At 40.0% G+C, this 24,947-nt stretch overlaps 1 protein-coding gene across 1 annotated transcript; it reads left to right on the top strand.

The window, feature by feature from the left end:
- The first annotated feature begins 5,341 nt into the window (after positions 1-5,341).
- LOC132114584 (sodium-dependent neutral amino acid transporter SLC6A17-like) lies at positions 5,342-24,232 on the top strand. The gene is made up of 11 exons (XM_059522775.1): positions 5,342-5,828; positions 14,549-14,706; positions 17,507-17,633; positions 18,632-18,813; positions 19,285-19,395; positions 19,755-19,996; positions 20,174-20,366; positions 21,078-21,270; positions 21,432-21,591; positions 21,802-21,964; positions 22,572-24,232. Exons 1-11 carry the CDS (start codon positions 5,534-5,536, stop codon positions 22,938-22,940), a joined length of 2,193 nt encoding a protein of 730 aa, XP_059378758.1. The 5' UTR covers positions 5,342-5,533; the 3' UTR covers positions 22,941-24,232.
- Positions 24,233-24,947: the final 715 nt, after the last annotated feature.

Genomic DNA, 24,947 nt, shown 5'->3' with positions numbered 1-24,947 from the left:
GTATCAAGACTACCCAAACTGTAAATGGGTAGTTGACGCAGTTTGTCCTGCTCCTTCACTGACCTTCATAATAATAATTTACACAACACATAGGTTGAGGTTTGATTCACACAGTCAAACTGTCTTTTTGTCACTGAACAGTCATCTTTAAAACACCACGTTTTTCCCCTTGTGATATAAGTAATAAACTGTAATAAATAGTAGAGTGATATATAATTACAGGAGTTATGTTTTCTTGTTGTACATCCGATACTGGTCATACGATAACTCTGTTGCTATACTTTTTGCGTCTATTTAGCGCACTCTGACTAACTTGTCATTACGGAAACGTTTTGTATAGGCCTATGTTTGGGGTTAGCAGGTTTTTTGTTTTATAAATTATTTCTTCTGTTCGTTATAAGCCTGTATTTTAACAAGTTTTTTTTTTTCAAATAGATTTTTAAACAGTTTATAGTACACTATTGCTACTTCTCAAGAATTGCTTGCAGTGACCATATGTCTTTTTGTATATGAACCTACCGTTCTTATACAAAACGACATATGGTCACTAAATTAATCAATGAATTAATTTAATTGTAAAATTGATATTGTAGGCTACCACAATCCTGTACTGTTTAACACTGCTATAGATGGTTAGAAAAACATAACAACAAATAGATAAGCTTCTCATTAAATTGATGTTGTAGTGCAAAGCCAAAAACCAAATGGAATCATAAGATATATGGAAGCACATGGGTAGCGATATTCAATTTGCAATGTAATATGCAAAATGACAATGCAATATGTAAAATGGCAATGCATTTCTGTATTTACATTTTTATTTTCCAATACATTTGTGCAACGTTTGGTGCACAATGAAAATGAAAATTAAATAACATAATTTTCATTTTCCATTTCATACACTAGTTTTAATATGTAAAATGAAAACTAATTTTAACGCTTTATAAGTTGCAAAATTAAAATGAAAATGTATTACAGAAATTATTAGATATGTATAACATGTTCAAGCAAAAACAAAATTATCATTTAAATGCTAATTTTCTTAAATGCATTAACACTCACAGTCAAGACACTTACGATTGCATTTTCATTCAGTGTCCCGCAATGAATGTAGCAAAATTCAATGTGCACATTGAAAATGCATTCCGAGCCGATCACGTGTCCGCCCCCTCGCGCCATGTCAATCACTGCGTGAACAAGGCGGGGCTTGCAGAAGGTCAGAGACTCAAATCTCAAGAAGAGGATTCAAGTGAGAGAACATGGACAAGACAGTTGGTCCGTGTACGTTTTGATCATTTCGGTTTATGGCTTCAATATTTCATTCGCACTTGTGGGCGGAGCTGAAACGCTGCTTTAATCTGATTGGTCAGTCGCTCAACCTTCAGCTCGGTCTTTTCATTCTTTCAGACAGAATAAGAGTCAGTGCAAGTGAAGCACTGTAATGTCTGAAACCACCGCTCACTGTTAATTAGCATAATATTTGAATCAGATGATGCTGGCCACATAATTCTTGCTGCTGCGACTTGCAAATTATTTCTAGGTTGTAGTATTGTATGAATATTGTCCACTGATAAATACAGTGCAAATAGTTCTCTCTCTTTGGATAAAAGTGAAGTGGAAATAAAAATCAATAATAGACTGAACAGTTCCATGTCTGTAACATTTACCACTCTCATATTTTAAGTCATAAGGCACTAGGTATGTGTGTGTGACATTAATAAATAATTGTAAAAATTAATATTGTTACATTTCTGAAATAAAAATAGCAAAATTAGCTCTATGCTGCTCAGTGCTCCTGTAGCCTACCCCAGAGCGCCCTCTCGCGGCTGTAGACGGTAATGTTTTCTCTTGGTTCTGAATAAATGCGACTTATATATGTTTTTTCCTCGTCATGACGTATTTTTGGACTGATGCAACTTATACCGAAAAATACGATTATTATTATTATTTATTATGAGAGTAATTGACACAGACTAGAAATTTAATGTTTCACCAAATTCAGCTCAGATCTTCAGACTCGTCTGACTCGTGTTGCTGTATAACTGGCCAGACTTACCTTTCCAAAAAATCCTATTTAATTTTATTTCATAAATTTAACTATATTTATTTCCACTTCACTGTTATCCAAGGAGACAGAACTATTTGCACTGTTTATATCAGTGGGACAATATTTATACAATACTATAACCTAGAAATAATTTAACGGGGTCTCTTGCAGGTCTCAGCAGCACGAATTATGTGGCCAGCATCATCTGATTCAAATATTATGCTAATTAACAGTGAGCGGTGGTTTCAGACATTACAGTGCTTCACTCGCACTGAATCTTATTCTGTCTGAAAGAATGAAAAGACCGAGCTGAAGGTGGAGCGATTCGACCAATCAGATGAAAGCAGCGTTTCAGCTCCGCCCACAAGTGCGAATGAAATATTGAAGCCATAAACCGAAATGATCAAAACGTACACGGACCAACGGTCTTGTCCATGTTCTCTCACTTGAATCCTCTTCTTGAGATTTAGTCTCAGACCTTCTGCAAGCCCCGCCTTGTTCACGCAGTGATTGACATGGCGCGAGGGGGGCGGACACGTGATCGGCTCGGAATGCATTTTCAATGTGCACATTGAAATTTGCTACATTCATTGCGGGACACTGAATGAAAATGCAATCGTAAGTGTCTTGACTCTGAGTGTTAATGCATTTAAGAAAAATAGCATTTAAATGATCATTTTGCCACAGTTTTTGCTTGAACATGTTATACATATCTTATTTCTGTAATACATTTTCATTTTAATTTTGCAACTTATAAAGCGTTACAATTAGTTTTCATTTTACATATTAAAACTGGTGTATGAAATGCCAAATGAAAATTATGTAATTTAATTTTCATTTTCATTTTGCACCAAACGTTGCACAAATGTATTGGAAAATGAAAATGTAAATACAGAAATGCATTGCCATTTTACATATTGCATTGTCATTTTGCATATTACATTGCAATATGAATATCGCTACCCATGTGCTTCCATAAAGATAAGCTTTAATAAATCATAATAATATTTCAGCTCGAGTTATAAACTTTAACAGCCAACAGAACACTCAACAGGAAAAACTCATCTCTTGCGGACCAGATTCTCATCTTTTCATTTTCATGCTCTTGAAATTCAACCTTGGTCATTATGGAAACATTTAAAAACACAGTTGAAATATAGGCCTGTACATACATTTAAAATGAATACACATTAATTTGAGATGTATAATATAAAAAATAATTAGCAACATACTGTTAATAGATTTAAATAGCTTAAGATTGAATACACCAAAGGACATGTTAATCCCCCAAATGTCTTTTCTCATACCCAAAGAGGCTAATATATTTATTATCTCTGCCACTGGTTGTTTTTCCTTAACATTTTGTTCTAACACTGTAGGAGCCAAAACCTTCTTTATCTGTTTACAGTATTTACACCAATGTAGTATAATTATTGTAGAAAGAATCTTTAAAAAAAAATACTGTACTACTCTTCTAGAAAATGAGCGCTTGACATTGCAGTCATACGCATGGCTATCCTCACATTTGCTGCAGTCACAACATGCACTTTCCTTCATCCCTGCATCATATGAGTGTGTGCTCTTTAACACTGGATAGATGGGCTGTCACATACTGTTCTGATACAGAGAGCATTCGGATTCACATGAAGCAGAGATGTGAGAATTTCATCAAGCTCTATTGCCTAGCAACCCAGTCAGATAAAATATTTGCATTTCACATTATAACATGCAGTGGAATAAACAGGATATTTAGCTGTACAGACCATTGTAACTAAGAGAAGCCATGCTGTTGGTAGGCTCTGATTGGCACCACATTTTATATTCTTGGACAAAATAGTAAAAAATGAATCACCACCAGGGAGAGTTAAGGTTGGGTGTGTTTGTTGAAGTCCTCAGCATCATCTGACCAAGCACATGAACTTTATTATGAGTGATCAGCGCCCTTGTGTTTAATGCACAGCAAAATGAGATTAAGCATAGTGTGAGCAGCAATCTTCAGGTCTAGTTTGCTTCCTACTGAAATATAATCCCTTCCATAATAATGACGTAGAACTGACCGGCCTGCTGCCTGGACAGGCTTTGGACCTGAACACTGTGCAAAATGTCACAGTGGGTGCAAAAGTTCAAAACTCAGCGAGTGATGGTCTTTTGATGGTCTATCATCATTGACCATGTTACAAAAACAAAGCACATGCTATTATTTCAAACCGTGGTGATGTCTGCTCTTAAAAGTAGCTGGATTCCTCCCCATATGGTTCCCCGGGGCAGATCTAGCCTTTTCTCAGATCTAGGTTTTCATGGGCTGTGGGTGGGCATTGCCTAGTAACACATCAACATCTTGTGTCCTCTTGTATTTGAGATAAGCTGTGTAGATTTGTTTTCAGTGCCTCAGGCTGCTTCTCATTACAAAAGATAAACAAAAGTGGGAAGAGCAAAGATGGCAGCTTTGTTGCCACATTTCATATTCATTCAGGAGATAAAATTCTCAGCTCATGCATCACCTCTCCCATATTTATCTAAAAAATGGCCCTTTGGTCGAAATTAAAAGGTAGTCAGTGGCTGGCTTTTTTTTAATCTCAGGCTGTTTTGAACAAATTTGATCTCTTATTTGAAAACTAAACTAACATTCCTTCCAATGGGCTTCTGATATTCACCCTTTAAGACTAATTAAACTGCTCGTTTAGTGCAATGTAACACTTAACTGTTAAACCTATATAAGTTAACATGTTAATGGATTTACTTCCTTCTTAAGGAAAAAAGTACTGTGTACAAAATACTGCATTGGGTTTGGAATTTCATTTGGATGACACATATAGCATAATATATGTGTCTGCCCACACACACATTTCACACACACATTGTATTCCCCTACTGCATCAAAATGCACCACAAATGAAAACTCCTGAACTCTATCAAATTCTGCTATTTTCTCCACATTTTACTTGCATATGTATCAAAGCAGTTTTTTGTCCCTATTGTTTGGTTGTCTTCTAATTAAATTATTGTCTTCTAATTTATTAATTAATTTATAAAAAAAAAAAATTTATTTTGAGCTTGAGCTTTGGTGATTAGGCTACTCTGACACACAAAATGGCATTTATTAATCATCTAATAATAATAATTTGATTTATAGATCAATTGCAGAATGATTGTATTTATATAAAGTATACTGCCATTCAAAAGTTTAAGGTCAGTTTTATTTATAAAAAAAAAAAAAAAAAAAGTGAAAAAAATATATAATTTTATTCAGCAAGGAATCATTAATATGATCAAAAGTGGTCGAAAAAATGGTCGAGTTTTTGGATGCTACTGTATATAATGACCCTCAGTCGTATTGTTTTAATTTTCATGTTCTTTTCACAGGAGCACAAAACTTTGTTGCCCACACCTTTTATCAAGCCAAAGGGGCAGTTTTTGTGACCTCCATTCTGCCCGGCTCTCCTTTCACACCTTTAATTGTCAGGATCAGCACGACAGGGCACAACCATGCCCAAGGGCAGTAAAGTGACTCAGCGCGAGCTCAGTAATGAGCATGTCACGGAGTCTGTGGCGGACCTCCTGGCGCTGGAGGCTCCCATGGACTACAAGAGCAGTCAGATGAGCATGAACATGGCAGGAGGGGGCCCTCCGCCCATAGGCAAGCCAGACATCTCTCCTGACCTTGAAGACGGTCGCCCTGCCTGGAACAGTAAGCTGCAGTACATCCTGGCCCAGGTGGGCTTCTCAGTGGGCCTGGGTAACGTGTGGCGTTTCCCTTATCTTTGCCAGAAGAATGGAGGAGGTGAGTTACTTATTAGTGATGTGCATTCATAACTTTTACGAGGTTAATGGAGAGTTAAGCAAAAAATTAATATTTCTGTTAATCTACATTTCTTCTATAGTACACAAAGGGAGAAATGTTTATGCACTGGTCACTCTTTTACATGAAGTTATAATAAATGGAGACAGAAAAGCACTAAAAAGTATCCTAAATGTTTAGTCCTAGTGCTTTGAACAGATTTATTCCATTAGATGAACACTAAACCAAAAATCAGTGGGTTTAATATTTAGTAAATAAGCAGCCAATGAGATGCTGATAATTAAGTCATTAAGAGCACTAATTTACAACTTAAGCAGTGTTGCACCATTAAACCTGGCAATACATTTTGGTTTTAGTATGGAACCAGCCTTTTAGGGCTCCTAGTATAAAAACTAAATCTATACCCAAAGGTAAAATCCCAATTACATTTGCTCTGTGAAATTTTGCATGTGAAATCCAGTCATTCCAACATGAAGCTGCACAATCGGGGGTTTCATGTAAAAAAAATCCCCACACAGATTATGTTTAAGTTGGTCACGTCAATTTGCTGCTCTGACCACCAGAAAGCTGCTTGGTTTTAAAGTGACGTCTGTGTGAGTAGTGCTTCATACATTGCTTCAAAAAATGTAATGTCCTCCTTTTTTTATTTATTTGTTTTTATAGTTAAAATGTTGTTGCATTTAGTTCCTTCATAAGGAAATAAAACAAATACTTTGTAAGCATATAACATCCAAAACATATGTGCATTCATAAAGATAAGTCAGAGGTTGATTTCAGCAGCGGTGCCCACACATATTGTGTATTCCACAACTGCATCAAAATGCACAACAAATGCAAACCCTGAACTCACTCAAAATCTGCAATAACTTTATCCATATTTTACTTGCATATAAATGTTGCAGAAAAGCACCATAAATGTGTTCTATTTTTCAAATCTTCTGAAGCCATTTAGCTTTTTGTGACAACCAGAATGTAAGTTATTCTTTGATAATCTTCACCTGCAGTGAACTGTTAAGCATTGTGACCGGATCATTGAATCAGTGCTCTAAAACTGGATCAGTCTGATTTATGAACATATCAATCAGGCCAGTTTTGTTGAGTTGGACCAACTGATTCATTAAATCATTTACAAATTAGACATGGCTACTACTTCTCTTGTGAACAAGAGCTACGAGAGATGTCAACATTTATAGTGAAAAACGTACTCGGTTACTAACGTAACCTCGGTTCCCTGAGATGAGGGAACGAGTACTGCGTAAGCTAGCTTACGCTATGGGAAAAGGTCCCCTTTTCTCGAGAATATGAAGCCAAAAATTATCCTTAATTTTTAAATAATGTAAAACGCAGTGCTGCAGCACAGCAGACCTAAGCGAAGCGGCTCGCGCGCTTATTGGCTGTGCTGTGGCAACTGCAGCAACCTATGGTGAGGCGGCGGAGAGGAACGAACCAATGGGGGCGCTTCGCGCCCATTGGATGTCAGAGCGCGCCAAAATAGGCGTGGCTGGAACTATATAAGCCACCGCTTCGCCATAGGGATCAGGTTTTAAATCGACTGAAGCGATCACCCGGTCCGAGCACATAGCACGGCAGGTTACGCAGTACTCGTTCCCTCATCTCAGGGAACCGAGGTTACGTTAGTAACCGAGTACGTTCCCTTTCGAGAGTACTCTCGTACTGCGTAAGCTAGCTTACGCTATGGGAACACAATGTAAAACGCCGTGCGTGCTCGGGAACTTCGACCTGTCACAGCCCGAGGCGAGAGCCCGGGGCTTTATAGCAGGAGAAATCCCAGTCCCAACAGCCAACCTTAGTGAGCTTTATATAGGGAACGAAAAAAGGGGGACGTGATAAGGCTTAGCACGTCTATATAGAAAGTACCCTGGCCTGCAGGGCAGGGACTTGCAGATTATAGAATCTAATAAATGTGGACGGAGAGGCCCAGCCTGCCGCCGCACAGATATCATCCAGTGGTATCCCGCAGAACCACGCCCATGACGAGGCCATACCTCGGGTGGAATGGGCTCTGATGCCGAACGGGCAGTGAAGGCCTTTAGATTTGTAAGCCAGCGAGATAGTGTCTACTATCCATTGCGATAGGCTCTGCTTCGTGGTGGCGAGACCTCGGGTGCGCCCACCAAAGCATATGAAGAGCTGGTCCGACCTCCTGAATGAGGCGGAGTGCGCAATATAGGTTTTGAGAGCCCTGACGGGGCAGATGAAGCTCGCGTTGCTTTCGTCGCTTTGCGAGGAAAGGGCTGACAGCGAGATGACCTGTGCTCTGAACGGTGTTGAGAGCACCTTGGGGACATAGCCGTGTCTTGGTCTGAGAATGACTCTGGAGTCATTAGGCCCAAACTCGAGACAGTCAGCGCTTACAGATAGCGCATGTAAATCCCCCACTCGCTTGACTGAGGCCAGAGCCAGTAGAAAAGCGGTTTTGAACGAAAGAAGCTTCATATCGACAGACTGAAGCGGTTCAAAAGGGGGGCCCTTTAAGGCCTCTAGGACCGTAGACAGGTCCCAGGAAGGGATTGAAGGGGGTCGGGGAGGGTTCATCCGACGAGCTCCCTTAAGGAAACGAATGACCAGTTCGTTTTTGCCCAGTGATAGGCCGGCCACCGGAGCATGAGAAGCTGCAATGGCTGCCACATACACTTTGAGCGTAGACGGGGATCTGCCCGCATCTAAACGCTCCTGTAGGAAGGAGAGTATCTCCGTCACGTCACATAAGTGAGGGTCTAGGTTCCGTGTCCCGCACCAGGTGGAGAACACTGACCATTTCTGCGCGTAAAGGCGCCTGGTTGAGGGCGCTCTGGCTTCCGTAATGGTCTTTAACACTCCCTCAGGGAGGTTCCCGGGTACCCGTTGAGGGGCCATACATGAAGGGCCCAAAGTTCGGGGTGGGGATGCCAGAGCGCGCCCTTCAGCTGCGTGAGAAGATCTTTCCGCAGCGGTATTGGCCATGGGGCTGTACTGGACAGCTGCATCAGCTCGGAGAACCAATGTTGGGTCGTCCAGAGTGGGGCTACTAGCAGCATAGCACATCTGCTCTTCCTGACCCGATCGATGACCTGCGGTAGCATCGCGACCGGTGGGAAGGCATAAAGCGGGCGTCTGGGCCAATCGAGGGCCAGCGCGTCCCTGCTCTTTGAAAAATATATTGGGCAATGAGCGTTGTCTTCTGAGGCGAAGAGGTCGACCTCTGCCCTGCCGAAGATGCTCCACATCAACTGAACCGTTTGTGGGTGAAGAGACCACTCCCCAGGGGGAACATTCGCCCTGGAAAGCATGTCCGGGCCCCGGTTCAGGATGCCAGGTACGTGCCAGGTAAAGTAAGCGTCTTTCAGATCCACTGAGAAAAACCAATCCCTCGGGCGAATTTGCGCGAGTATTTGTTTGGTAGTTAACATTTTGAACGATCGCGCCATAAGCGCTTTGTTCAAACGTCTGAGATCTAGGATGGGTCTGAGACCGCCATCCTTTTTTGGTACGAGGAAGTAGCGGCTGTAAAAGCCTGACTCGCGCTGCGCAGGGGGGACAGTTTCTATCGGCCCTTTTGCAAGAAGGTTTATCAGTTCGGCGCGAAGGACGTGTGTCATTTCGCTTTTCACTTTCGTTTCGACCACGGCGCGAAAGCGCGGCGGTCTGCGAGCGAACTGGAGCGAGTAACCTCGTTTTATTATATTCAAAACCCAATTTGATATGCCGCGGATGGCCCGCCATGCAGCGGCTCGTGCGGCTATGGGTTGAATGTGCTTCGGGCACTGGCCGCCTGTTATGAGGGGACCAGTAGCTCGAGTATGCTGTGCTTGGGAGACTGTGGTGACAGCGCTTATTTGTAGGGTTGCGCACTGAGAAGTGGGCACGCGCGCTACATTTAGAGCACCTCCGGCGCGAGCGGGAAGGTGGGCATGAAAGGGGACCCGAGTGTGTTTTTGTGACACTTGGGGGAGTGTGTATACATGTAGGGGTGCGTACTGTGTAGTGGGCACACTGCCTACATAGAAAAAGCTCTTTTTGTGCTTTATTGAGGTCGCCGTGAAAACAGCGTTTGTGTGCAGGCGTGCGTGCATTGTAACAGGCTCGTTTACTGCAGTATAGACATCTCCAACCGCCTTTAGTGAGGGGATTGGAGGAAGTATGTGAGGTTTCTTGTGTGGTGGTCCGGCCGCAGCGGGACTTAACCACGGTCTTTTCAGCACGAAGGTCAGGAGGGCTTCGGAGGCTCGGGGTTCAGCACAATCCTGGGCCGAGGTCCCCGTCTCTCTGGCGGTTTGCGGCTCGTAGAGCGAGAGCGGTGCTGGGTTTTGGTCGCTGGGCGAGACTGTAAGTCTGGCTGCGATGGCTTCGAGGTCTGAGGGGGCGGCGCATTTCTACGGCGTCCCGCAGCAGAGCTAGAGCGTTTCGGCAGGAAGTGTCTCATTGCTTGTGACGTCTTCTGAGCCTCAGTGAAGCGTTCAGCGAAACCCTTAACCGACTGGCCAAAGAGGCCGGAAGGCGAGATAGGAGAGTCAAGAAAGGCGGATTTGTCGGCGTCTTTCATCTCCGTGAGCGTGAGCCAGAGGTGTCGCTCTAAAACAGCGAGGCTTGCCATGCTTCGGCCGATCGCTTGTGCTGTGGTCTTTGTCGCACGCAGGGCTAGATCAGTAGCGCTGCGGAGATCTTTAAAGTCATAGGTATCTGGGGCAGACTCGTCCAGGTTACGGAAAAGTCTGGCCTGAAAAACCTGCAGCACAGCCATGGTGTGTAGAGCCGAAGCAGCTTGACCAGCGGAGGTGTATGCTCGGCCAGCGAGAGCTGAGGTGGTGCGGCACGGTTTGGATGGATGCACAGGCTTCGACCGCCATCCTGCGGCTGAGGGCGGGCAGAGGTGTGCAGCAATTGCCTCCTCGAGAGGGGGGAGGCTCTCGTAACCATGGTCTCGGGCGCCGTCGACAGAGGAGAGCGCTGACGAGACAGAAGTTTTCAAGCGTGCGGAGAATGGGGCTTTCCACGACTTCGTGAGTTCATCGTGAACTTCCGGGAAGAAGGGGGCGTTTCTTTGCGGAGGGGCCGAAGGGCGCCCCTGCAAGAACCATTCGTCCAGCCTGCTTTTAGCGGGCTCGTCTGGAGGAGACCAGTCGAGCTGAAGGTCGCTGACAGCCCTTGTAAGCACGCGAGTAAGCTCCGCGTCGATATCAGCGCGTTGTCCGGTGCAGCTGGGGGCTGTAGAGGGGGGGGGGGGTCCGCAATGGAGCCCGACCATTCCTCACTACTGGACGCGGCGAGAGAAAGGCTGTCGTGTCTGTCCTCTTCCGCCTCAGGCGCTCCGAAGGAGAAGGGGGCGCTGGTGAGCAGAGACTGGCGCTGCTCGTCCACGAAGAGGACAGGCGAAGGAGAGAGAGCGGGCGAGGCACGCGGGGAGTGTTCCGGCGTGAGCTCGCGTGTAGCAGTGTGCTCAGGCATTCTCTGATCGCGGCGTTTCTTACGCGGCACTTGAGAGAGAAGAGGCGGAGCGGGTGGAGCATCGTGGCTGGTTTGAGCTAATCGAGCCCGCAGGGTCGATATAGCCATGTTGTCGCACTCAGGGCAGCCGCCCTTGGAGAGTGCGTTCTCAGCATGCTCGCGGCCCAGGCAGGAGACACAGAGGATGTGGCGGTCCTCGCTGGGCAGAGGGCCTCGGCAGGAAGCGCAGGCCCGAGGCATTTGAAACAACGCCTCGAATTTTGGAGAAAAAAAAAAAAAAAGAAGTGTGATGCAGCGGCAAACACACTAGCTTTATAAAGGATATAGTCACGCCGGATGGCGCAGCAGGAAGCGAGTGCTGAAGGCGGCGTCGAGATGAAGCACGAGCCGACGTCCTCAGATCTGCGTTGCAGTGCTATCCCGCTGAGAGGCTTTTCGACAGCGTGTAGAGGCTTCTCCGGAGAAGACAGCGAAGTGCAGGTGAGATCGCTGAAGGAGATGAAATCTGATCCCTATGGCGAAGCGGTGGCTTATATAGTTCCAGCCACGAATATTTTGGCGCGCTCTGACGTCCAATGGGCGCGAAGTGCCCCCATTGGTTCGTTCCTCTCCGCCGCCTCACCATAGGTTGCTGCAGTTGCCACAGCACAGCCAATAAGCGCACGAGTCGCTTCGCTTAGGTCTGCTGTGCTGCAGCACTGCGTTTTACATTATTTAAAAATTAAGGATAATTTTTGGCTTCATATTCTCGAGAAAAGGGGACCTTTTCCCATAGCGTAAGCTAGCTTACGCAGTACGAGAGTACTCTCGAAAGGGAACTTAACTTAAACGTTTTAATATAATGTAATATAGTGGAGTATTTTTTTTTTGTTCTTGTCTTTTTGGAGCTTGATAGCCTTATTCCTTATTCCTTAGACATCCTTATTTGCTTTCATTATATAGAAAACCGTGGCCATGTTTTTATTTTTTTATTTTTTCTCAAAAATATTTTGTGTTTCATGAAGACAAAGTCATGCTTGTTTGGAACGGCTTGCAAATGAGTACATGTATATTTTTCATTTTACATTTTTTTGTGATCTATCCCTTTAATGTTTTTTTATTAATGTCTCTTTTTTTATTATTATCTAAAGCTCAAATTTCTCAAATTTCCACTGAGACAGGCTTTTATGGGTCAGTTGAATGCCTTGTGTGCTGTGGTCCCTTTAAACTTATTAAGCTGACAGTACCAGCGTGCGTTATTTTTTCTGGTAGTGTGCGTTTAATTTTCTCGCTGTCATTGTCCCTTGTCTGCATGGACTATTATTCACTGTTTATATGCTACTTTAATGTGAAATGAACTGTTTCATGCTGTTTCACAGTCTCTGGTCAGAAATGTAGAGTAAATTGATTTCAAGTAATGGAAATTAATGAATTAATGGTTTGTTTCAGAAATCATTGGCTTAATGAATTAACAAAGCATAAAAACATACTATATTTTAAATATCTAAAACAAATGACCATGAGGTAAAATGTCAAAAAAAGAATTAATAATCTATTTTAATAAAATTGATAAGATATTAAGACAAGTACATTTATATTTAGGTATATTTAAAATTACAGTAGTTACTGAAAAACATACACACACACACACACACACGGACACACACGGACACACACATAATATATAAAAAATAAAAATATATAAAGAAAATGTTTTTGCAGTGCGTAATTGAATGCGAATTATCTACAAATAGATTTATAATGAAAATATTATCAAATTGCAATGAAAAACATCTTTGTTTGTAAAAACAAGCTTCTTAAAAGATGGACATAAAAATGTTGGACATTTTAATGTTATCTGAAAAGTGAAACCTGGACCTTAATTAGAGCATCATATCTAGTCCTTGCTTGTCTAGCAATTATAAATGTTTCCCAGAAGGCCTTGTTTCCATAACGCACCCTTGCTCTCTCCATCTTCTTCCTCTTATCTGTCTGTCCCTCCCTTTCTCTTTCCTCCTGTCTCCTCTTTTCTATGCAAGACCTGCTGTCTCCTTTTCATTAGTTGTTTGCATAATTAAAGCCCAGACAAAAAGCCTCAACATCGAACACAAAGAAATGCTGTAATCAAACTGATAACAAGCAATCAGTCATCATAAACAGAGGCCAAGGGAGGGCAGTGCTGTTGTCATCCATGGTTCGAATTACACTTACTAGTCTCCCAAGAGGATGGGTTTGTGGTCATCCGCCAGCACTGTGCACTCCACGTCTACAGAAGAGGTTGTTTTCAGATTGTTCTTTGACTTCAAATACAGGCTGCTCTGCTCAGAACAAACTCTTCATCACCATGGAGCTGGTTTGACGTCAGGGCTCGGAAGCATGACTTGCTGTTTTATTCTGTTGTCTGTCTGGTCATTCATGCCTATTGAGGCTCAGACTGTCATTAGCCTATAGCAGATACCATCTGCAGCATCTGGGTGCTTGAAATTTATCAAGAAAATGTAGGGAAAACAAAACATAAAAAAGGTGTGAAAATAATAAAGCTTTGCACTTGCTCTTGCTCTGCTTGAAAGTATAGTGCATTTGATTTTATTTGAACCCATATTGAATCATAAACAGTGAGTTAAATATTTCAGAATTTGGTGTGACGGATCATATATTTTGTTAAAATATATAGTTCTCTACAGGAAAATGTTATATTTATCACCAATCATTAGTTCAGTGAAATCAAGTTATCTTAAAGTGTAATCAAAAGAGAAGTATAACCAGTGATCCATATATAGTGCAGTTATGGAAATCTAGTTTTTAAGTCTGTCCAGTCAACTGCACTACTTTTTCAATATTTTGACCTGAATTAATGTTCTGTTCTATTTACTTCCTTTTTTCCCTGCAGTTGACGAACAGTCCTAGTACTTGACGTCTTTATAATGTATCTATTAATCAAAAATATATAGAAATATCAACAATATCTTTAAAAAATGATTAAATATTGTCTTTTGACCATATGATATGAAAAACATCCCAGGCAGTCATATCAAATTTTTAGATTCAATCACTCATTTAAATTCTACTCTGTGTTCTGTTTAATTAGCAAGAAACATATTTTAAGACAATTAGCTATTTGTATGCATATGAAAAAAGGAAAAGTGCATTTTGAAAGAAAAAAAAACATTCTGAAAGAATAAAGTGCTTGATTGATCTTGGGCTATTGGTTGGTCATTAAAGACACTGTTGTAAGGACATTACTCTGTGTTTACAAGTGTCGCTGTCTCTCTTTTCAGGTGCCTACCTTGTTCCATACTTCATCCTTCTAATCCTTATTGGCATCCCACTTTTCTTCTTGGAGCTGGCGGTTGGCCAGAGGATCCGTCGAGGAAGCATAGGAGTATGGAATTATGTTTGTCCACGACTTGGTGGCATTGGAGTGTCCAGCCTGATGGTGAGTGGATGATCTTCTGGTGAAAATAGTGGACTGAAACACAAGACTGAGAATCTTGATCTCAGAAATGAGCGACTGAGATCATGTTGCTTCATTTGGTTTATGCATAAATCAGGGAATCAGTTGTGTGTGGAAATGGTTGCGTTTAAATTGCTGACTTTAATGACATCAACTTGTGAGTGTCTGGTTTATGTCAGCTCAGACTGGGTGATTGATACAGTTTGAGATTCTAGTTCATATGCTAATGTTTTGTTGAAAAGGGGTCACAATACAATGAGAAGCCTTTGTGTTCCAGACCAATAAGTAATTTCACTGTTCTGAAGGCCCTAACAGAAGCATTTATTTTTGATGAGTCACTAGCCTAAAAGTGCTAATTGATCAGCCATTCTGTGCTGAGTCATCCTTTACTAGACTTGGTGCTCTGATCAGTTTAATATGAGCGCAGTCACAGATGGGTATCAATCTGAAAATATAATGATATATGATACAATGGTGTTCTTTTGCATTTTCTTTTTACAAACTTTTGCATTCTCTTATTACAAATTATATTATAAGCATAATGATTTTATTATATTATTTGAAATATTATTATATTATGATTATGTCCATTAAATATAATTGTATTGAATTATAAAAATGTTTTTAAAAAATTATTTAATGTTATTTGTATTTAATTATATAAAATTATTTATTAGAATATTAAATGTTCTGTTATTCAAGATTAATTTAATTGAAAATTAACATGTCCAGAATGTATTTTGTATTGTATTTAGTATTTGGTATGTAGTTTAAATGAGACTGCTGGATTCAATTACTTCAGACTGGGAATCAACCTTAATTGTGTTAACCTTCTACATAAAGGCAATGAAAAAATATGCAAGGAAAGCCATTTTGATATCATGGGCCTTTAAATAAAAGAGCCCCACAGTTAAAATGACTGTGAAGGAATACTCAGGAACTATATGTGGCTGTTCTGCTGCAGCCGCTTCTATTAATACCCATGAAGTGCTTCAATTATTCACTAACTCAATGTGCTGTGGACCTGTGACGTTGCAAAGAACCATTACTGACCTGTTACAGACCGCAGGGGAAAAATCAAGAGATAGATTTGCTGTTAACAGGCACAAGTTGCTAAACCCTGAACATACATGCTATTTCAGCTCACAGAACACATTCACTTGTGTTCAAATTCTATATATGGACAGTATAAATGAAGTAATGCTATTGAGTTTTAGGAGTTAAAAGACTTTATGCATTAAGTCATCTGATCATATATCAGATGAGACTCCAGGAGCCAGACTTTTGACTATCAGCAAAGTAGGGATATGCCGGGATCAATTTTTCCTTTTGTGATTAATTGCTAATGCTTTTATCACGGTATATGGTATTATCGCGGTATTGGTATTTAGTTTCCAAAAAAGTGGTCTTACAGGTTAAATAACTTTTTTTTATAACAAAAATAACTGAAAATTTAAATTCAATAAAGCAATACAGAAAAATATGTAAAGTTAAAAAGTTTTACACAGATTAAAGTGCAAAAGAGCTATAAAGACTCATAGGTATCATTTTACAGTAAGACCTCATTAGTAAACCTTAGTTAATGCATTAACATTCACAATGAGCAATAGTTACATTTGCTACAGAAGTTATTAATCTTTGTTAAAAATTTCACGTCTTAGTTCATGTTAGCTCATTAAATAACACAGTTGCAACTTTCGATTTTAACAATGTGTTATTAAATATTGGAATACCTAAGATGAATGAATGTTCAGAAGAATTTTTCATTGGCAGTTTATGTTAACTAATGAATTAACTAATGTTAACTAATGAAGCCCTAATGTAAATTGTGAATGAATAATAAAGAATCAAAACACTTTCAGTCAATATCTAGGGCATTTTGTAATCCAGATTAAAATGAAAAATAGGTTTGAAAATAAATATCCTATTAAGTCTAAATATTTAAGTATTTGGCGCTGTGATGAACACCATAGCGAATACATAAATCTGAATGGCTATTTAAAAATATTTAAATATGTTTTAGAAAGTAGTGCAGCTGCTTTATTTATGGGGTTTCCAGGGTTATGGCTAGATTTTCTGCAGTTTAGCGCCATCTGCTGTCAGAGAGTGAATGTGCTTTAATTCAGCGTGTCTCTCACATGTTCCCCATGAGCTTCTCATGCGTTCTTGTTTACATCAGAGCGCACACGCGTCTTTCAAGCAGCATACAGCGGTGTTATGCATTTTGGCCAGTTTTTGGGAATAGTATTCTTAAAATGCATCTCAAATTCTGAATAATTTGTAATATATAATTATTCACAATATTTAGAAGTGCTCACGATAACAATATCGTGCATATTCATTACCGTGATATATCACATTACCGAATACTGGCACATGTCTACAGCACAGTCGGGTGCACATCTTTGCTTATATAACTGCGAGGAAGAGCTACTCTGACTGACATGTACTGTAAAATGACTGACCACAACAATACCAACGATGCAACAAAAATTTACTAAACTGGCATTTAGGCATGTTGTGATCATAATTTCTGTTTGTCCAATAAGGGCTATTATTTCAATGGTATAAGTAAATAAAACGTTCCCAGAAGGTGCCAGACAGTTAGATTGGATGTTGCCACCTATATGGCTATTTTCAGTGCACATTATGACTCAGATGTTCAGTAAATGGTCTAAGGTCAGAAAAAATTAGCCTTGGACTAGATGAGATCTAGAGAGAAAGTTTTGGTCAGTATTACCCCTCTAAGTATCCTTTGTTTTTTCTTTCTCTCATTCTGCAGGTGTGTGGTTTTGTGGGTCTGTACTATAATGTGATTATCGGCTGGAGCATCTTCTACTTTTTTCAGTCGTTTCAGTATCCTCTGCCTTGGAGCGAATGTCCTATCAGGAGGAATGGCAGCCAAGCCAGTGAGTGATCTGCAGTTTCTCACATAATGACTATAAAGATAGGAGTCATTTTGTTTTACGTGAAACGTAAAAAAAATTCATTTGATACTACACTTTGCCTTATGAAAAAAAAGGAGGCACAGCAAGAAGTTTCCTGATTCCATCACACTCAAAGCTTTAGAAGTTTCATCCATTAATTGCATGCAGACATAATTAAAGAGTTTTGTTTTCATGCCTAACAACAGATGACCTTGATAAAGTTGCAGTCTGTTACGCGTCAGTATTTGTTGCTCCTGGTGACTTGTAGCATTGCAGTCTTTCTTAAAGTATATTCCACCCTATACACATAATGCACCTTGTCACATTTCCTATATGTTTTTCATGAGCCTTGTACTCAAGGGCATGTTGTGTGTTTTAAACTTCCCAGCATGCCCTGCAGCAGTGACCCCTGGTCAATAAGTAGAAAATTAACTAGACACTAGATTAACAAGAGGCTGAGAGTCAGTGCAGTCAGTCTCACTCATTTTTTATGTCCAAATAAAACCCAAAACCATAATAATCTAGCATAAATTCAAACTCTATTTGGACATTCTTTATGTTTGTGGTCTTTATGTATTACAAACTTTAAAGAATTGCTGTACATGCCAAATCATATTGATTAAAACCCCCAAAACTGGTAGAACACAATGTTTCTTGGGTCCAGTTTTATTTACATCTTTCTCTGATACGCCACTGTGCTGTTAGAAGCAGTATTTAGAGATCCTCATAGAACTGTCTGGCAGTGTCCTCTGCTGAAAATACTGGCAGGTCACCAGCATATGTTATGTTTTGGATGCTGGTATTCCCACCATGTTATTTAAATGTATTTGAATTCGGACTTTGGAGACTTATGAATCAAAATATAATCCTAAGAAATACAAGCTGATCTACATCAAAGTCATCAAATAGTCAGTGGTATATAGGAATATTAATAGACATGGACTTAATTTTGTCCCTCTGGTTTTATTTTGTCTGGTTAGTTGTGGAGCCTGAGTGTGAGAAGAGCTCAGCAACCACGTACTTCTGGTACCGCGAGACCCTGAACATCACCAGCACAATCGCAGACAGCGGGGGGCTGAACTGGAGGATGACTCTGTCGCTGCTGGCTGCCTGGATAATTGTCTGCCTGGCTGTCATAAAGGGCATTCAGTCTTCTGGGAAGGTGAGGTAGAGTTGCTACTGTGAGATAATGAAATGAGAATCAGCTTAGTTGAGAAAAACATCAATTTTCGGATAGCTTGAAGGCACAATCTGCAGATGCTGCGTTATCAAGCACTTCTGAACAATTACACAGTCACAATGTGCAATTATGATTATTGTCTCAGAGTGGAACATTTATTTTCTCCTTGAAGCAAGGTATGATGGTGCAGTTTTAGCAAACACAGATTGTACAAAGAAATACCTGTTTACGGGCTGTTTAAAAGTATCTTAGTGTCTAAACAACAAGGATTACAATTTGAAGAATATTAATCATATTTATAATGTGCTAAATGTAGGTCCTGTTGTAATAAATAATAGCAAAATCATTAATGCACAGTTATTGTTTTCTAAGAAATGTCAACGTCATGCCAAAAATCATTGTAAAACATTTGAACCAAAACACAATTACAATTGTTACACCGTGTTTGCGCAGGTGATGTACTTCAGCTCTCTATTTCCATACGTTGTGCTCTTCTGCTTCCTGGTGAGAGGGATGTTTCTTAAAGGAGCAGTTGACGGCATTGCTCACATGTTCACACCCAAGGTAAGCCAAGTCTACACGTGCGCTGATTTTAAACACACGTGATATTTAGGCTATCCGGATAAGGATTTGTTTTTTTGAGACTAAGGGACATATTTCATGCGATGTAAGCAAAGCTTAAAGATGGAGGAGTCACCAATGTAAAGAGAACATTTCTGCGGCTAAAAATTGCGACTCCGTCTTGTGGTGGAGGTGGGATATTTAATCAAATTCACATTATGAAGAATGATTCGATTAGCTTAATCAAACATTATAAACAATTGAAGGCTTTCAGCTATGTTGGCACTTATTTGGCACTGTTCATTTAAAATTTGAATCAAATACTGTAAATGTAATTAAAAAAAAAAATGTGTAAATTTTAGCTAGAGATCATGTTGGAGCCGCAGGTGTGGCGTGAAGCTGCCACTCAAGTCTTCTTTGCTCTTGGTCTGGGATTCGGAGGAGTCATCGCTTTTTCCAGCTACAATAAGAGAGACAACAACTGCCATTTTGATGCCGTTCTGGTCTCCTTTATCAACTTCATGACCTCTATTCTGGCTACACTCGTGGTGTTTGCTGTGCTGGGTTTCAAAGCCAACGTCATGAACGAGAAATGTGTGGTGGAGTACGTATGACCCCCTAATATATCTGTTTTTCTCTCATAAAAGGATCATTTTTGTGATTGGATTAAGTTACACTTTGCATTGTAAAACAATATCTATGCTTAATTCTTTAAATCTAAATGTGGAAGCTGGATTTCGAGGTCATCCAGCAGCCTCATGTCTGTGTTGTTCTCCTGAAGGAATGCTGAAAAGATTCTGGGCTACTTGAACTCAAATGTGCTGAGTCAGGATCTCATCCCTCCTCATGTCAACTTCTCCCACCTCACCTCGTCAGAGTATGCCGAGATGTACGGTGTAATAAAGATTGTGAAAGAAGACAGTTTTGCTCAGCTGGGACTGGAGCCGTGTCTGCTGGAGGATGAGCTCAATAAGGCAGGTTTCAGCTAAGCCATTTAGCATGAATTAAACCTTTTTTTTTTTTTACCAAGCTCAACAGACAAAAATGTACATTATTATATGTATTATATGTATTATACTAATTCATACTATGGAATGTATTTTACAGGTTCAAGCTATTTAGGAACTTTTTAACACATTTTACACTTTTTTTAACACTTTTATGTTTTTTAAAATATATATATTATAGCTAGGGTCTATATTTCCAGTTTCAGCTTAGTTTTGGCAAAATAAACTTTACATTCATTAATCTGTCCATTTATGGGGGAAAAAATGGATGTACAGTTCTAAAATTAAGAAGGAAAAAGGAATCGGAGCAAAAGTATGCTCCCTTTTAGTATAGCTTTTTGATTTCTAGTTCATTTTCAGTTTGTCCTTTCAGTTTAGTTTGTTCATCTTTACTCTGTGACTGTTAGCTTAAGTGTTTCATCATTTCACTTTATTTTAGATGTAATATTTTTGTGTTTAGTGTGCTAAATGTTATTTAATTACTGGGGTTACATTTCTCAGGGCCGTCTAGGGGTATCTTGCGGTATTTGTATTTATAAAAGCAGGGTATACAATTATTTTATATCAAAAAATAAAAACAAAAATACATTTTAAAATGTTTATTTTAGTTTTGGCTGTTTTATTATTCGATTTTTAAAGGAGTCTGTTTTTATCATTATGTTTTCCTCTTATCATCAGGCTGTTCAAGGCACTGGTCTGGCTTTTATTGCCTTCACCGAGGCCATGACCCATTTCCCCGGTTCTCCCTTATGGTCTGTCATGTTTTTCTTCATGTTGATAAACCTGGGCCTGGGCAGCATGATCGGCACCATGACTGGCATCACCACACCGATTCTGGATACTTTCAAAATTCGGAAAGAGTTCCTCACAGGTGAGAGCTCCTGGTTTCTTCATTTTTGTCCCATTTCTTAACCTGAAATTAGTTTATTTCATTATTCTTATTTTCCAATGGATATTATAATATAATTAAGGTGATGCTGGGCCACTTTTAGGTGGCACTGAGTAACCTGTATTATCTTATTTTTCCCGCAGTGGGCTGCTGTATTGTGGCTTTTTTGTGCGGTTTGCTGTTTGTCCAGCGTTCAGGGAACTACTTTGTTACCATGTTTGATGACTATTCTGCCGGTTTGCCCCTCACCATTGTGGTGATCTTGGAGAATGTATCAGTAGCCTGGATCTATGGCACTAAAAGGTGGGCAAATTCACTTATTATGCTTGTGAAGTTCTCTGGCAATTTGCTTCAAGAGCTACTTAAAATAGGACTGTATCTCTGACATTAGATCTCCTCCTTGTCTGTTCTTGCCAATGCCAAAGATAGTCTCCATGCAGTTGAGTTTATTTTTTGCCTTGTGTCTGGTATTGATCAGTCCTGTAATTCTGCATGCTTTTCGGTGTTCATCAGGTTCATGCAGGATCTGGAGGACATGCTGGGTTTCAGACCGTACAGTGTTTACTTCTACCTATGGAAGTATGTGTCTCCAGTGTGTCTGCTCATACTGATTTCTGCCTCTGTGGTAGAGATGGCCATCAGCCCTCCGGGATACAATGCATGGGTGCAAGACCTGGTTAGTTACACACTAGTCTGTCTAGTCCTTTTCTCGCTCATATTCTATTCCTATTGCCCTAGTTTATATCAATACCCCTAGTCTACATATATGGGTCAGTTTCCCCCCTTTACTATCTGTATATGCAGTTGCATCTATACAGTGTCCAAATTCAGATATATACACTTATTTTCAAAAGTTTGGGTTTGGTAAGATTTTAAAATTAGTCTCTTATGCTCACAAAGGCTGCATTTATTTGATTAAAAGTACAACAAAAACAATAATATTGTGAAAGAATATTACAATTTAAAAAACGTTTTTACAGGATTCATTGATGAATAGAAAGTTAAAAAGAACAGCATTTATCTGAAATAGAAATCTTTTGTATCATTATAAATGATGTTACTGTCACTTTTGATCAATTGAATGTATTTTTGCTGAATAAAATTATTAATCTCTTTTAAAAAATCTTATCAAACCCTAAAATTTTTGAACAGTGCATGTATTTCAAGAAGGAAGTTAGAAATAAATGACATTTAAATCATAAATTATTCAAGGACTTTAATATTTCGCCTTGTGACTTCTGTTCTATTTAAACATTTCTTTCTCTCCATCTCTCTATAATCAGGCCATGGAGAGGTTTCAGAGTTATCCTCCTTGGGCCCTAGCCATGTGTTTTTCTCTGATCATTGTGGCCATGCTTCCTCTTCCATTGGTCTTTCTTGCCCGTCACTTCAACTGGCTCCCAGACGGCTCCAACAAGTTGTCCGTCTCCTACCGCAAGAGCCTTGCAAAGGAGGCTTCCACCCTGGAAGATGAGACGAGGTTCATCCTTGGGAAGAACCCCAGCGAAGCCCCTTCTCCCATGCCCAGCCACCGGGCCTATCTGGGTCCTGGCAGCACCTCTCCTGTGGAGCTCATCACCAACTCTACCTCCATCAGCGGCTACGGCAGTGGTTACCAGACTAACCCTGCTCCTCCCAAATCTGAGTCATGATCCTCCAACCCACCAACCCGAGACTGAGACGGAAAGAGAAAGAAGATGCTGAACAGATGAGAAGGTCCTAGTGTTGGTCACACCTTAACCCAAGCCATTCCAAGAAGGAGGACAACAAGAAAACAGACAGAAAGACACAGAGATCCTTCCTTTTCTCCAACAAGAAAGGTCCCTTGAGCCCAATTATTCATACGGACTACAGATGTTGGTCTGAAGGTGAAAGAGAGCCTGAAGCTTTCAGATCAGAATGTAGGGTGGCTTACTTGGTGAGTTGGTAAGTTATTTTTCGCATACAGATAATTAATGTCAACTCTAAGAATATTCAAAGCTTCAGGTCTGGTCTCTGTGATTCGTTCGGGGTCATAGGGTTGGTAGCACATCCCTCTCTGTGAGTTCTGAGGTAATAGTTGTCGCTCAGGTTAAGGTGTTACCAATGCTGCTGAACTCCAGACATCTTACAAAATGTATAAGAGATGCCATGCAAGGGATTTCATTTCAACTCATCTTTAGAGCTCATAAAAGGAGTCAACTCAGAAGGACTCAGAATAACTAAAGCTTTCACTTCTTATAATGAGCCCTCGAGTGGATATTATGTAAGAGTCACTGTTAAATACAGACCACCTGAGAGTAGAGCGAACTGATATCTTGATTTCTGGTACTGACTGAAGTACATCTTCATTTAATAAGTGTTCTTGGTTATAGACTTTGCACATCAACAGTCTGTCATGTCCACATCTCAGCACAAGAGGACGACATATATGTATTCAAACACAAAGCACATACGTATGTAGTCTCAATGCAGTATCAAACATGAAGTATAAGTGTCAGGTTAAGGCTGTTTTTGAAACTGGATTTATCTCTTTTTAAGTTTATGTTCAAGTTTTTTTATGATCGAAAAACAAATGTGACTGCCTGATGAGAGGTGATTTCCACAGAGCACAAGAAATTAATATCCAGGATGCAATAAGGGGTACGGTTTGAGCCAAGTAAACTCCAACCACAATAACTACATATTAATAAATTACACATGAATTGAATTAGATCGACTGTTATTTAATTTCAATGTCAGCAGTGGCAATAATAGTAATGAATTGTGTGGCATTAGCTGCAATTGTGAGGTTTACTTAAAGTTATCATGCTTGGTGGAGGCTAACTATTTTAGGTCTATATAATTATCCAAAGTGAAATGTATTTATGATGAAGATGATAAGCTCCAAATAGGGAATGGTGCTGCATCGGTAAGCATATGAGACTTTCAAAGACTTTCAAAATTCTGACCCCAAACTTTTGAACGGTAGCTCATGTGTGATACAGTGGGGGAAAATATTTGTATTTGATTTCCTGATGATTTTGTTAGTTTACCCACTTACAAAGAAATTAATGATCTGTAATTTTTATGGTAGGTTTATTTTACGTATAGAGACAGAATACCAGCCAAAACATCCAGAAAAAAACACATTATATAAAGTTTAGAAGTTTTGCATTTCAGTGAGTGAAATAAGTATTTGATGTATTTCACTGTATTTGTTGCATTTCCTTTCCTTTTTACTCTCTAAAAAATTACACTACACAATAGCAGGCCATGGAAAATATATATTTAGTTTAAAATGTGATTAGTGTCTTTATAAGGTAACATACATTGAACTGGAAGAAGAGGACCAGTTTTCTCAAGGAACCAAAGTATAGTAATGAAAAGTAGTGAATATTTAAAGACTTCCTAATGTGTTTGAGATAATTGCTGCCCTTAAAAGCTCACTGCCTAATAACCTGTAAGCCTAACCTACTCTCCTAATTATTGTGGTTTATGTGCTCATAACAGATGCACTGGTTTTAATGAATGTGGTTCATTTTCAGTATTTATTCCAGTAAGAATAGATTCAGGAAGCAGAAGAGGGCTGGAGAGCAGACAAAGTGTGAAGGAGAGTAGAACAGGAGTTGTGGGTCTTATTGAAAGGATGAGTACAAAAAGGCAAAGCTTTTGATCATCCAGCTGCTTGTAGCTTTCGA

This window comes from Carassius carassius, chromosome 34 (genome assembly GCF_963082965.1).
Source record: "Carassius carassius chromosome 34, fCarCar2.1, whole genome shotgun sequence".
Taxonomy (NCBI): Eukaryota; Metazoa; Chordata; class Actinopteri; order Cypriniformes; family Cyprinidae; genus Carassius; species Carassius carassius.
Note: the sequence above shows the minus strand (reverse complement) of the source record. Positions and strands in the feature narration are given on the sequence as shown.

What these genes read in the sequence shown, in the direction of transcription:
- LOC132114584 (XM_059522775.1), top strand. Translation starts at nt 5,534, where the DNA reads ATGCCCAAGGGCAGTAAAGTGACTCAGCGCGAGCTCAGTAATGAGCAT. An exon ending in GAGGAATGGCAGCCAAGCCA is followed by an intron (nt 17,634 to 18,631) that starts GTGAGTGATCTG and finishes TTGTCTGGTTAG; the next exon opens with TTGTGGAGCCTGAGTGTGAG. An exon ending in AACGAGAAATGTGTGGTGGA is followed by an intron (nt 19,997 to 20,173) that starts GTACGTATGACC and finishes GTTCTCCTGAAG; the next exon opens with GAATGCTGAAAAGATTCTGG.